Here is a 15,672-nt window from a genome sequence, read left to right as displayed (position 1 = left end):
TTGGAGGAAAATCAGAGCATTGCTGATATTATTATGTGTTTGCAGAATGTCTATGGAGACCTGGCAATGAGAAAAGCATGGTGACTCGCTGGGTTAGGCATCTGTCTTCATCGCAACAAGGTTGCACAAACCTGCTCGATCTCTCCCGTGCTGGCCAGCAGCACTGTTATTACTCCTGCAGTGTAGGAACACGCACACACTGTCATTTGAGGTGATCGACGGATCACAATCAAACATCGTGCTGCATGACTGGACCTCTCTATTGGTAGTGCTGATACACACAGTCACCAGTTGGGGTACTCAGAGGTGTACATCCACTTGATTCTTCGCTGCATAACAGACGACCCTAAAGAGCAATGAAGGACCATCTGTGCAGAATGTTTGTGTGTTACAAGGGTGACAATTTTTTGTCGATTTGTTGTCACTGGTGATGAAACACGGGTTTATCACTTCAAACTGTAAACAAAACTGCAATCCATGGAGTGGTGCCGCAAAAAAAAAAAAAAGAAACCTCAAAGCTGCACCCTCATCTCAATGGTGCTCGACTTCACTGTCTCTGAAGGAGTTATTCTGTTTGATATCCCGCAGCACAGTGCAATGATCAGTTCTGAAGTGTACTGTGCTACCCTCAGCATACTGAAAAAATGACTTCAGCGTGTTCATCCACATAAAAATGCAAATGAAATTCTCCTTCGCCATGACAATGCAAGGCCTCACACAAGGCTGCAACCCAAGAGGAGCTCACGAAACTTCATTGTACTGATCTTCCTCATGCACCCTACAGTCCAGATCTCGCACTTTCCAACTTCCTGGCCCAATGCAGAACGCACTTCACAGGAAGCAGTATGTGGATGATGGGGAGGTTATTGACACTGCAGGACGTTGGCTCTGACCGTGACCAGTACACTGCCAGCATGCAGAAATACAGACCCTCCAAAAAGGTGGCGCAAGGCTATTGCATTGAATGTAGATTATGTTGAAAAATAGGATTTTACATCCAAATGAGTGGGGAATAATGTGGTGTCTTGGAATCCTGAATAAAACCAATAAAACCAACCTGTTTTCAGTAAAAAAAAGTGTTTCATTACTTACAGAATGCCCCTCATAGATTAGTGGTTTTTTAAATAAAATTTCCAATCATAAAGTAGCTTTCTACTAGTTGATCGATTCCATCTCACAAATTTTCTGGCTTGCAATTATTATTTTCTAATTGAACAGCCTACAGATTTACAAAGTTGATATTAACTCCTAGTCTACTGTCTCTTCTCCAATTATGATTAGCCGCATTTATTGTTTCCACACACACCTTATCTCATTCCTGCTCTGTAGATCTTATTTAGCAATACTGTGCAGAATCACTCAGCTACTACTGCAACAATCTTCTCCTCCCAAAAGTGAAGCTATCCTAGGCTTTCTTGTTTAGCCTACATAAAGTCATGCTCTCTTATTTATAAGTATTAGTTTTATGGTCTTGCAATACATCATAAAATCACTGTTCCCGATTGCATGTAAGAGACAGTTAAATGAAAACAAGACAGATGGAAAGAAAGTACATAAACTGTTTATTATTTCAAAAGTAATCACCATAATTTTTAATACATTTATCCCACTGTGAGACAGGGCTGATGATGCTTTCACAGAAAAGCATCTGCAGTTGTCTACAGAACCATGAATATACCCAGGCATACACCACTTCATCCAAAGCAAATCAATAGCCATGGATGTCTTTCTTCAGTGCTCCAAAATTATGGAAACCATATGGAGAGAATGTGTAAAGGCTCCGCGGCGAAACTTCTGCGGTGTAGTCGAAACAACCTTGCCAACATGTGGACAGGCATTATTCTGCAGCAAGATGGCACCGTCTGTCAGCATTCCTGGTGACTTGGACTTGATGGCATGCTTCGATTTTTGTAATGTGTCCATGTATCACAGTGTATGTATTGTGGCACCATGTTCCAGAAAGCCAATGAAAGTGAGCTCTTGCAGTCAAAGAAAAAGTCACCATGACTTTCCCAGAGCTGAAGGGAACAACTTTGGACTTTTTGAGTGGGAGTGCACCCATGTGCTTCTATTGTTGACTCTGACACTTGCTCTTTGGCTCAAAATGATAGCACACCGTTTCGTCACCTGCGACAATACGAAACAGGAAACGGTATACCCCATTGTGATACTGCTCTAGGTGCTGAGTGGTATCAACATTCTGTTCAACTTCTGCTAATCCTGCAGGCTGTGCACAGATTTTTTAGAGCATCAAATGCTCTGCCATGCCAACATGAGCAGAATCATGACTGATGCTCAACATGATTCGAATGTCTTCCACCATCCACTGTTGATCATTTATGATTGTAGCGTCCACTCCAACAATGACAGAAGGGGTAATGATACAATGAGCTTGTCCTAGCTGACTGCTGTCTTTCAGTGGTAGCCAATCTTCTCAAAATTGTTTATTTCACACAAATACTTGCATGCATGACGTACTGTGTTTGACATACCGTATTTACTCGAATCTAAGCCGCACTTTTTTTCCGGTTTTTGTAACCCAAAAAAACGCCTGCGGCTTAGAATCGAGTGCAAAGTAAGCGGAAGTTCTGAAAAATGTTGGTAGGTGCCGCCACAACTAACTTTTGCCGTCGAATATATGTAGCGCTACACAGGCATGCTTTGCAGGCACAAAGATAAATACTGGCACCAAAATCTCTGCATCAGTAAATAAACTTAAAAAATGGTGGATGACGAGCTTTTTTCTCTGCCCCGAGTTTCGGCCACTGCATTTTCATACATTATCCAATGAAGTAAATACAAATTCCGTATTGTTCATCTTCGAATTTAGCAGCATTTCAATGTACTACGAAAATCCGAGTGGCAAGACTGTTTGGGATGTTTGCCAATATGGCCAACTCTACGTTCTGAATTTTTTCCTACCTGTGAAAAGAGATGGTTGCTAATTAGGAACTTTTATGAATTGTGAATCACATGCAGTATTCTCTTCACCACAAGAATAATATGAATATAAACAGTTTGCCATGTATTCTTTCGTGTTTGCTGCTATCTCATTTAAATCCTGTCTGCCTAATGACCTACGAAACTAGTGCGAGACAACAGCAAATGCGAAAGAATATACATATCATGTTATGTTTCTATTCATATTATTATTATGCCTAATAGTGACACAATCAGAAATGAAGCATGGCAATTGACTAGATTTTTAAATCTAAGATGACTCTAATTTCTGTGCAGAATGTAATGTACACAAGAGGCGTCTGCAAAGATTTTCAAACGGAGAAAAATTTTAGCTTAACTCTCATTCAGAACATCTATCATACACAGTCTATTATTTGGTTCTTGTTGATCATTATCAAAGAAAGCAGCAGTGTAAGTAACAACAAATACCAGTCTCTTGCCATTGTTTCGCTTATGAGACAATTCCTCTCTTTTTTATTGTAAGCCGCAGTAGTGCGCATAAAAGCAAGCCATGCCGCAAGCGGCGACAGGTCGTAAACACTCATTATCAGAATGCGTCAAACAATGCATGACACAGTACAATAATGCCTATAACAAAGAGAACGGCACTTATCAGATCAAAGAAAAATAAGCAACCGATTCAAACCAGACGAAGCACCTGAAAAAGGAAGGGCATCCGTATAAATATGGACGGAGTGCCTGACGCATAGCAATGGCTACCTGGTAAAGCTTAATTGCTAAGCTTACGACTCGAATCAAACTACTGTAGCTGTATCGTCATTCATTTGACCTAAATTGTGTCTCATATTACAATAGACCAACTTTGTTTCAATTTGGAGGTGCGGCCCAAAACTTTTCTCTCCCCTTGAATTTTGAGTCTCAAATTTCAGGTGCGGCTTAGATTCGGGAAAAATTTTTTTCTTCGATTTCGAGTCTTATTTTTCAGGTGCGGCTTAGATTCGAGTGCAGCTTAGATTCGAGTAAATACGGTACACAACAGACAGTGAGGCATGAATTTTGTTTTCCTGCCACTCCTTACACAGTCAATAACTGAACAATGCCTGGCTGTTTCTCATTCCTGGTATCCATAATGAAGTTAGGTGGACACAGAGCTCACTAACCTCATGTCAAGCATTACTAATGGACAAATGGCAGAGCGGTGAACTTTTGCACTGTTTCTTCCTGATTCCTAACAGACGGCAGTTCTATACACACACCCACCTCCATTACCAATGTCTGCACCATGCTCAGTATATAGTCTGTCTTGTTTTCATTTAACTGCTACTTATACAATACAGTTCCCCATCTTACTTACAACCATCATTTGAAACTATAATGAATAAAAACAAATCAATACAGTTAAGCTTACGCCGTAGGTACACAGACAGCAAATACACTATTTCTGCTGTGGTCAGCTCTGAAACAACACTTAAGTCATGTGATTGGTGGAATAAGTTTAGTCACCACACAGACACATCACGCGATGCGAAGCAGAGCTGACAATCATAGTATTTATTATTTATAGCCCAAACAAAGTACAGGTTTTACAGCTGAGCAACTTACTGTATCAATATTACACGCTAGTGATCTGCAGTGGCGTCACAGGGGTAGCACTAAGTATCTACAGCCAGATGACTCATGGCACAATCATGGGAGGTTATTACAGATTCCAAATGTGACCAACTGTCTCACAAACCATACTGGCAGAGTGCTTTAGAGAGTACTTGCAGAATATTACAAGCAATCTTCCTGGTCATGCAACTGTAATAGAAGGAAACTTCAATTTGCTAGCTACAGAATGGGAGAACTATGTAATTAAAACTGGTGCCAAGAGACAGGAACTCATGTCAGATTGTTTTGAGAGTCCTCTCTGAAAATGACGTCGAACAGTTTGTCAGAAAACCACCTTGTCACAGCAGTCGTAAACCTCACAGTAGCTAAGGGATCCAAAATTTTCCAGTCTGTTGTTCAACGAGGGCACCAGTGATTTTTTTTTGAAAAATGAATTCCGTTTTCTGAAATTGTTTCACTGCGTAAGACTCAAATACAGTTCCACATTATACTCATTGTACAAATGCCGAAATTATAGACACAGAAAAGTGGTCAGAGAAAGGAAAATCAGTGAGAACTGCTCAATGGTGAAAAGTCATCTGGACTGCATGAGATATCTTTGAGGTTCTATAGAGTTTATGCAAAAGAACTTGCTCCCCTTCTAGCAGTTGCTTGTTGTATGTTGTTAAAGCAACAAAGGGTAACAGCAATTGTGAAAAAGTGTAACAAATTAAAGGCCTTTACTGCTGATGTTAATCTGTTGCAGACTTATGGAATATGTATGTTCACGGAATGGATTTTCACTCTGCAGCAGAGTATGCATGGATTTGAGACTTCCTAGCACATTAAAACCATGTGCCAGAGCAGGACTCAAAGCTGTAAATTTTGCCTTTCGCAGGTAAGTGCTGTATAGACTGAGCTATCCGAGCACTACTCATAACTGGCCCTCACAGAAGATGGGGTATGGGAGGAAGTAAAGCAATGAGGGCAGGTAGTGAGTCGTGCTCAGATATCTGAGATGGTAGAGCATTTGCCCACAAAAGGCGAAGGCCCCAGTTTTGAGTACCGGTCCAAAAAACAGTTTTAATCTGAAAGGAAGTTTCAAGTATGTTCACACATTGTGATGTTTTTGGAGAACAAAAATCTCTTCTACAGAAACACACCTCTTACATTCTGGCCATAATTAAATGCCTTAAAACAAATGCTGCACAAGACTTCAGCTTTATAATAAAAAATCTTAACTGAAAACACTAAAATATAGAAGAAATAGCACTTCCCATAAACTGCCTGCGACAGTTATCCACCTATCACCTGATTATGATGTTGTTTTCAACATAATGACATTATATGCTTTTCTATTTCATTTATGGTGTAAGACATATCCACTGGCAGTACACGGTTGTCAGCTGCACAGACCAGTGGCCTGTATAACTGCTTTGCATCGCCTGCTTGGTTCTCAGGCTAGTAGATCATTTGTTCATGAAGAGTTCACTAATGTAAAACTTATTGATTTTGTTCGTCAAAAGATTGATCTTTTTATGAGGAACAAATTTTAATACAGTAAATTGGTACCTGCACCTTCCAAAATAAGTAATGGAGGAAAGAAATTATTTCCTTACAACATTAACCAAGATCTGCACATAATTTAAGAGCCATAGTGACATGCATAAATATGTTATGATATTCATAAAACAAAAAAGTAGGATGCAAAAAAGCTATTTAGTTAAAAAGAAATGATGAATAAAGAATCAAAAATATCCAACCTGAAGTCATGACCCCACTGTGACACACAATGAGCTTCATCAATAACAAATCTAGCCAATTTATTCCGCTTATAGAGATTGTCTAAAGTGTCTTGAAGTTTCCCACTGGCACTCAGTTTTTCAGGAGTGACATATAACATTTTCAATCCTGCAAAATAAATAAACAGTCTACAACTACTAAGAAAAATACTTCTCCAATATGACTGGTAGAATCAAAATGACAACAGCAGCTATCATTCACAGCAATAACTGAAACAAGCTATTATTGATAAAATTAGTTAACTGGATTGATCATAAATCTACTCACCAAATGGTGGCAGAACACACACCTAAAAAGAGTGTCGTGATTGGCAAGCTTTCGGAGCCAGTGGCTCCTTCAGGCAGGAGGATTGAAGGGGAAGGAAGAAAGGTCAATGAAAAAGACTAGAGAGGTCTAGGAAAAGGGGTAGATTTTGGGAAAGTCCCCCAGAACTGTGGGTCAGGGGGGACTTACATCTGGGATGAGAAAGAAAGATGAGAAGTCCTTCCTTCTCATCCCGTATGGTGAGTCTCCCCAACTTTGTGACTTTCCCAAAATCTACCCCTTTTCCTAGACCTCTCCAGTACTTTTCCTTCAACCCTTCTGCCTAAAGGAGGAGCCATAGGCTCCGAAAGCCTGCCAATCACAACAGTCTTTTACATGTGTGTTCTGTCACAGCTTGGTGCATAGATTTTTTTATCTATCAAATTAAATAACGGCATTAACTGAGCTATTTAATATTCATATATTTATTCAATTGTAGTACAAGGTGTGATCAAAAAGTAATGAGAATTTTTGTTTTTCTTAAACAATATTTATTTATTCACCAACGTCATCCTTGTTCCTTCATGTATATTACACTTTTTCCTATCTTGAAAGCACTTCTGGAACTCACTTTTAATTACAGGGTTCAGCTCCTTCAGCAATTCTGTTTTATCTCATACATGGTCCAAAACAACTTCCTTTCATGGTTTTCTTCAACCTCAGGAATAGAAAGAAGTCGCAGGGAACCACATATGGTGATTGCGGTGGCTGAGAGAACTTAATGGTTCTGTTTCTTGCCAAAAAATCATGAACAAGCATTGAGGAGTGAGCAGAAGCATTATGATGATGATATGGCTTTGCCAAACTTTTGGTTGTTTTCTTCAGATTGCTTTATGCAAAAGGCACATAAGTTCCAGGTAGCATTCCTTATTGATCGTATGACCACAAGGCAGTAACTCATGATACACTACCCCACTGTAATTGAAGAAAACAATGAGAAGAATCTTCACATGTGATCAAACTTGTGGAATTCTTTTTGGTCCTGCTCTTCATGCAGTTTCCATTGGGACGATTGGGCCTTGGTTTCGACGACATAATCATATCTTGATGTTTTGTCACCTGTTACAACCTTCTTTAGAAGTTCTGGATCATTGTCGATTTCATTCAGTGATTCCTGAGCAATGTCTACGCTACATCATTTTTGGTCGACATTCAACAATTTTGAATAAACTTTGCTGCTAAATGCTTCATGCCAAAAACAAGTGAAAAAAATTGCTTGGCATGTGCCAAAGGATATGCTGACATCATCAGCAATGTCTTGATGGTCATTCAACAATTTTACAGAACCATTTTCTCTAGTTCACACATACTGTCATCAGTATTTAGTAATTGATGTGCTACGGTGTACAAGGCGGTCATCGTCTTCAACATCTTCTCGACCCTCTTTGAAATGTTTATACCACTCAGAAACTCTTGTCTTACTCACAGCAGATTTGCCAAAAGCCAAAGGTGACATTTCAAGTGCAGCGCTGCATTTTATTCCCATATTTCAAGCAACATTAATGCAAATTCTTTGATCCATCTTTCTCAAACGTAAGAGCAAGCACTCAAAAATATATATAATCTTTTCGACTCTCAACGATACACTAAATATTCAAAACAGCTGAAAATGCAAACATACATAATGAACGTGTGTACCAATAAGACTTCACAAAATTTGGAAATGGGATGAATTTAGCCTGCAAAATTAAAAAATTGCTGTTAACCTTTAATCACATCTTGTATACAGGTACACAATGATGAAACATACATTTTCCAGGAAAAAAGAAAAGATTACGATCTTTCATGCTATAAAGAGAGAACTGAACAATATTATGAAAAGCTTAGTTGCTACTTGCAATATAGTGGAGATGCTGAGTCGCAGATAGGCACAACAGAAAGACTGTCAGAAAATGAGCTTTGTCAGAAATAGAACACACACACACACACACACACACACACACACACACACACACACAGACACACACACAAATCTAACAGAGATAGCAACAGGTTGCTACCAAGCATTATAGTAAAATTATAGATTAACAAACCAGTTGAGCACTAAACAAACAAGCTTAATAACAAAACAATATGACACAAGAACATTTTAAAGAAACAAATTAGCTCTCCATGAAAAAGAATGCAGATACCCAAATGTAATTAGACAAGCTGAGACAGCTAAAGACCATCTAAAAATGGACAATTTTAGACTGGCCAGTACAGTGATGGAAGGGGGTCAGCATGTAAGATGCTCACTATGGGACCATCAGCCATTTCAGTGGCTTTGAAACATTGGACAATTGAGAATAATAGAGCTTTTCCTTAAAAATAAACACACTACAGCTCATTTGAATATTTACCATTTTTTGCATGTTATCTTGTATGAGTAAATATATCACAGGGTGAAGTTCAATAAGTCCCAGCACACAATGTTGTGAATTTTATGACGTGCACATCATAAATCATTTCTGATGCCTACAGCAGCCAAATTATAATATAAGCCTCTTTTTTTGCCTTGGGAAGAGCCTTAATGACATAACATGTATGGAACTTGGAAAGAGGGTAAGCTGATCCTAGAAGAAAGACTGGAGAGAGTGTAACCTACATTTATAGTATTTGTAGATTTAGAAAAATGCTTTTCACAGTGTCAACTGGAATACATTTTTCAAAATTCTAAAGGTACCAGGGATAAAATACAGTGAGCAAAAGGTTATTTACACCTTGTACGGAAACTAGACTGCATTTATAAAAAACAATGGACATCAGAGGGAAGCACGGAATGAGGGAAGAATGGAATCAGACAGGGTTGTAGGCTTTGCCCAATGTTATTCCACTGTGTATTTAAGTTGAGTGAGAAGAAATAGACACTTTGCTAGTGACTTTGTAATTTTGTCCGAGTCTTCAACGGATGTCTGAGACTGTAAAGGATTAACAAGAGCAGTTGAACAGAATGGATAGTACCTTGAAAAGAGGTTATAAGATGAACATCAACAAAAGTAACACAATAAGAACAGAATGTAGTTGAATTAAATCATGTGATGTTGTGAGAATTAAAATTAGAAAATCTGACATTAAAAGTAGTAGTGTAGAAAAATAACTGAAATAACTGACGATGGCTGCAGAAGTGAAGATGCAAAATGCAGACTAGCAACAGCAAGAAATTTGTTAACATTGACTATTAATTTAAATATGATAATGAAAAAAGGTCATGAAATGAATTAAAATTTGTGCCACTACCCGTACTTTAACCTGTATCCCTTGCTTAGTAGGCAGGTGTGCTAGGCTATTACAAGACAGCTGCAAGGATTACCCTAGCTCAATGCCGCCCCCCCCCCCCCCCCCCCCCAACACAAATTTCAATTCACAGTTTTCTGAAACCTCCTGGGAGATTAAAACTGTGTGCCGGACCAAGACTTGAACTCAGGACCTTTGCCTTTCGCGGGCAAGTGCTCTACCAACTGAGCTATCCAAACATGACTCACTCCCCGTACTCACAGCTTTAATTCCACCAGTGCCTCGTCTCCTACCTTGCAAACTTCACAGAAGCTCTCCTGCGAACCTTGCAGAACTAGCTCTCCTGGAAGAAGTTTCATATCAGGACACACTCTGCTGTAGAGTGTAAATTTTATTCAAGAAACATCTCCCAAACTGTGGCTAAGCCATGTCTCCACAATATCCTTTCTTCCAGGAGTGCTAGTTCTGCAAGGTTCGCGGGAGAGCTTCTGTGAAGTTTGGAAGTTAGGAGACGAGGTACTGGCGGAATTACAGCTGTGAGGACAGGGTGTGAGTCATGCTTGGGTAGCTCAGTTGGTAGAGCACTTGCCCGCGAAAGGCAAAGGTCCCGAGTTCAAGTCTCTGTCCAGCACATAGTTTTAATCTGCCAGGAAGTTTCATATCAGCACTCACTCCGCTGTAGAGTGAAAATTTCATTCTAGTCACAGTTTTCTGCTACAGTGGTGTAGTGCCTAGCACATCTACCTAGTAAGCAAGGAGACCCGGGTTCAAGTCCTGGGCACGGCACAAATTTTAATTCATTTCTTTAACTTCTATCATTATCTTAGATAAGGTTGAGACTCTAGGTCTCTACAAAAATTTAATTATATCAGATATATAAATTTAAATGTTAGAGTCTTTTCTGCAGCCATTTGTCTGGGGTGTAGCCTTATATACTAGTCAAATATGGACAGTAAACAGTTCAGACAAGAAGACAATATAAGCTTTTGAAATGTGACAACACAGAAGGATACTGAAGATTAGATAGGTAGAGTAAATAACTAGCAATGTGGAACAGAAACAAACTGGCAAAAACAGAAATTTGTGGCACAATGTGACTATGAGAAGTGACTGGTTGATATGACACTCCTAAGGCATAGAAGAATCATCAGTTTAGTGATGGAGGGAAGTATGGAGGGGCTAAAAATTGTGGACAAGGAATTGAATACAGTGGGCAAGTTCAAATAATACAGTGAGCAAGTTCAAATTGCAGTAGTTATGCAGAAATGATGAGACTTGCACTAGTGTGAAGCACTGCATCAAAGCAGAAGACAATGACAATGATAATGGCAGCAACAACAACAACAACTGACAATAAATATATTGAAAATAAATAGTACAAATTAACATTGAACCAGAGAGACGATGTATCAAGAAGCTCAGCACAGCATATTTTGTCCTTAAAAGTATCTCTTGTAGTCATAACATGTAAGCTTTCACGGCCGGCGTCTTCATTAATTAAAACTTCCAGGCTGAATTGCTGTGGTCCATATATAACACATTTTCAAAGACGGTGATCACGAAATAAAATTTAGTGAGACAAACATGATAGCTAGGACCTCACATTACTATACCCGCATGTAAAGAGATCTACAAGCACGAAAATAATTTTAATAAAAAGGAAGAAGGATTAAAAATAGACAAGATATGGCGATCGCCTTTTTACCACCAAAATGACAAACGATTACCTGTAATCTAGAGAGATGGCACTAGCCAGAGATAGTTTCAAAGTTGAAAGCACGTGATGAGTGGTGGCGCCATCTAAGTGCTCTATGTAAGTGGGACCTCTAGTGCTAGCAGCCAGCAGTGTTTGGTGCATTGCCTCATAAGATAATTGTAAAATTGAGGTGAGTCAGAAGATGTTGCCCACAGTAGGCAACAAAACGTCAGGAAGGAGAAGTAGTTTTATACATGGACCACAGTAATTCAGCCCGGAAGTTTTAATTAATGATCTCTCTTACAGTGTTGGTCTAAATACAAGGGAGCTGACTTATTTGGCATATCTTCACTCTCTATTATCTTGTACAATTACCTTATGAGGCAATGCAAGTAAAGTACTTGTATTCAGGTGAAGTGAGCAGTGAGGAGTGAGGATATTGAGTGAAGTAGATAACTGCACAATTTGCAGATGTCCCTCTAAAGGTTTTAGACTTGTTATGGTCACCTCAATACATTTATTCCTTTATTATTATTATTATTATTATTATTATTATTATATTTCAGCTGGCAATGTAAATCAGGTTTAACTCATAATTTTCAAGAAGAGCTCGCCACCTTGTCCAGAGTTCACAGTGGAGTTATCTACCTGGATGCAAAATTATTCACAAGGTCCCACGTAATATAAAGCAGACACTGAGACTTCCTGTCACTTAAAAAGAAAATTTAAAATAACTCATGAGATAGTTGTTCTGCGAATTATGTAATTTTTTTGATTCAAGGATTGAAAATTTCTCTTAGCTGCATTCCAGGTAGTATTGTTCATTGGAAAGTTGCACGACACACAGCAGTGTATTGTAAACCGACCTCTGTTCGCATAGCTGTAGTATTTTTCTTGAAAAATACCAATGTAATCAAGTAAATAAGTAATGAATACATGATAAACAGGAGCTATTTAATATAACTGTGGTAGCACCAGTCATTTTGCAATAATTGTTTTATTTCTAATTTATTGGTTACAGCTTGAGCATAATTATTTCCAGAATGAATATTTCACTCTGCAGCAGACTGTGCACTTAAATGTAAATTCCTGGCAGATCACACCTGTGTGCCACCTGGGTCTTGAACCCTGGACGTTTAACTTTCAAAAGCAGCTACCCGAGCACCACTCGAGAGCCCATCCTCACAGCTTTACTTCTACCAGTACCTCATCTCCTACTTTCCAAATGTCACACAAGAGATGAGGTTCTGGAGCAAGAAAAGCTATAAGGATGTGTCTTGTGTCATGCTTGGGTAACTCAGTTGGTAGAGCACTTTCCTCAGAAAGGCAAAGGTCCTTGGTTCAAATCACTTTCTGGGACACAGTTTTAATCTACCAGGAAGTTTCATGTCAACCTACACACCATCACAGAGTGAAATTTCATTCTGGAAAAAGTTCCCCAGGCTGCAGTTGAGCCATGTCTCTGCACTACCCTTTCTTCCAGCAGTGCTAGTCCCACAACTTTTGCAGGAGAACTTCTGTGAAGTTTGGAAGGTAGTTGAGGTACAGGCAGAAGTAAAGCTGTGGGTATGACTGTGAATCATGCCAGGGTAGCTCAGATGATAGAGCGCTTGCCCACAAAATGCAAAAGTCCTGGGTTTGAGTCCTAGTCTGGCACACAGTTTTCATCTGTCAGGAAGTTTCATATCAGTGGATGCTCTGCTGCAGAGTGCAATATTCAATCTGGAAACTGTCCCTCAGGCTGTGGCTAAGCCATGTCTCTACACTATCCTTCCTAGTAGGAGTGCTTGTCCTGCAAGTTACATGAGAGATGATAAGTGAAGTTAGGTAAATAGAGTCACCAAAACTAAGTTCCCAATGTATCATACATGGACTGCTTACTGTCAGTGTATATTACTGATTTTGACTTATTAAAATTATACACAAAATTTGAAAGTGGAAACTATTCAAAAATGAGGGTTACTCAGAAAGAACCAGAGAGATGTAGGTTTGGGACAAACAAGAAAACAAACTGGAGAGTAAGATATAGCTGTAATTGAAAGGACAAAGAAATAATGGTTGGCAAGACATATTGCTATGTGAACTGATGGTAGTATTTTGCTGGATTCCGAAAACTAATATAACACAGAGATAGTGATGTAATGGGAGGCGGCAGATAAGATTAGAACCATGCAGAAGCAGTATGGACACACATCACAGAGCACAGTGACGCATGGCAAAACAATCTAGGCAGGTATTTCACCAGCTGTTGTTATCAAATGGCTGACAATGATAATATGATTACAATGAAGATGATTGTTAAAATTAACAATAATGCACTATCTTTTATAACTGAATTGACTGCAATAGCATACCTAGAAACATAGCATAAAAGTAAATTATAGTCAAAGAAGATTAGGAAAAAAATTATACTTATACACAATAGCAACAGTAAGCACTGTTGTTGTCGTTGTCATCAGTCCTGAGACTGGTTTGATGCAGCTCTCCATGCTACTCTATCCTGTGCAAGCTGCTTCATCTCCCAGTACCTACTGCAACCTACATCCTTCTGAATCTGCTTAGTGTACTCATCTCTCGGTCTCCCTCTACGATTTTTACCCTCCACGCTGATGCTAAATTTGTGATCCCTTGATGCCTCAAAACATGTCCAACCAACCGATCCCTTCTTCTAGTCAAGTTGTGCCACAAACTTCTCTTCTCCCCAATCCTATTCAATATCTCCTCATTAGTTACGTGATCTATCCACCTTATCTTCAGTATTCTTCTGTAGCACCACATTTCGAAAGCTTCTATTCTCTTCTTGTCCAAACTAGTTATCGTCCATGTTTCACTTCCATACATGGCTACACTCCAAACAAATACTTTCAGAAACGACTTCCTGATACATAAATCTATATTCGATGTTAACAAATTTCTCTTCTTCAGAAACGCTTTCCTTGCCATTGCCAGTCTACATTTTATATCCTCTCTACTTCGACCATCATCAGTTATTTTACTTCCTAAATAGCAAAACTCCTTTACTACTTTAAGTGTCTCATTTCCTAATCTAATTCCCTCAGCATCACCCGATTTAATTTGACTACATTCCATTATCCAGTAAGCACTAACAAAAATTAAAATGATGATGCTGATGTTTGGTTTGTGGGGCACTCGACTGAGCGATTATCAGTGCCAATACAAATTCCAAACCTTTGCTCAGCCCAATCTCGCCACTTTCATGAATGATGATAAAATGGTGAGGACAATACAAACACCCAGTCATTTTGAGGCAGGTGAAAATCCCTGATCCTGCCGGGAATCGAACCTAAGATCCCGTGCTCATTGTAATGGATTTGGGAGATGTTTTATTTTCTATCGGATTTGTCGATACCAAATTGTAAATGTTTTCTTATATTTTTTGTCAGAAATTTTTTTATTGTAATTTGCCTTATTTTTTCTTAATTTACTTATATTTCTGAGAGTGAAAGCATATTGATTACTGTTAGTAAATGTGATGAAGAATATCAAAGAGACTGATTACAAGTGGAAGTTTGTGTGTTGTGTAAAATGTCTTTGATGCTGGAGATGTCTTTGTCTGTAGTCAATCAGTAGTCGGCAGTGAACTCATGGTGTGTGTTGACGGTTGAACAATGTGCAGGTCGCCGTCATAATAATTTGGAAGTGAATAATAAAAAAAAAAAAAACGAATTATGTTACTACTTTTTCTATATAAGCTTTAAGAAGAAACCACATGTGAAGAAATGGTATTTGAAGCACCAAAAAATGAGGCAAACGCATTGAACCAGGACATTTCTGCATCCAACAAAGCTGCATAGTGGAATCATACTTCCACTAGACAACTAAAGCCAAGACAATTATCGCCTTGTAAACATTTTACAGAAAAGGTACTGTCACGAAATATGCCAAATTTAAGTAAATAAAAACAGTGACCGGATTTCAACTGTGGTCCTCAGCCAGGATAGCATATTTCATCGGGAAGCAAGAACGCGGCCGCAAGACCATGAGCTGCAGACATAAGAATTAAAATCAGTACTAACTTTCACTACTAGGGGATGCTTTCCCATCAGTGGAAGTGAGGAAAGATCTGGAGGAATATGATTCAGTGTTAATGCAATAACAGACAGTTCTCAATGAGAGACAGT

General features: G+C 38.9%; 1 protein-coding gene across 2 annotated transcripts in view; it reads right to left on the bottom strand.

Moving 5' to 3' along the window:
* The window catches only part of LOC126281372 (Bloom syndrome protein homolog), a 171,359-nt gene that overhangs the window by 86,301 nt on the left and 69,386 nt on the right, over positions 1 to 15,672 (bottom strand). For both annotated transcript variants that reach the window (XM_049980288.1, XM_049980289.1), the window contains exon 14: positions 6,276 to 6,423. In XM_049980288.1, the coding sequence (XP_049836245.1) occupies positions 6,276 to 6,423 (148 nt within the window). The remainder of the gene's footprint in view (positions 1 to 6,275; positions 6,424 to 15,672) is intronic.

This window comes from Schistocerca gregaria, chromosome 7, assembly GCF_023897955.1.
Source record: "Schistocerca gregaria isolate iqSchGreg1 chromosome 7, iqSchGreg1.2, whole genome shotgun sequence".
Taxonomy (NCBI): Eukaryota; Metazoa; Arthropoda; class Insecta; order Orthoptera; family Acrididae; genus Schistocerca; species Schistocerca gregaria.
Note: the sequence above shows the minus strand (reverse complement) of the source record. Positions and strands in the feature narration are given on the sequence as shown.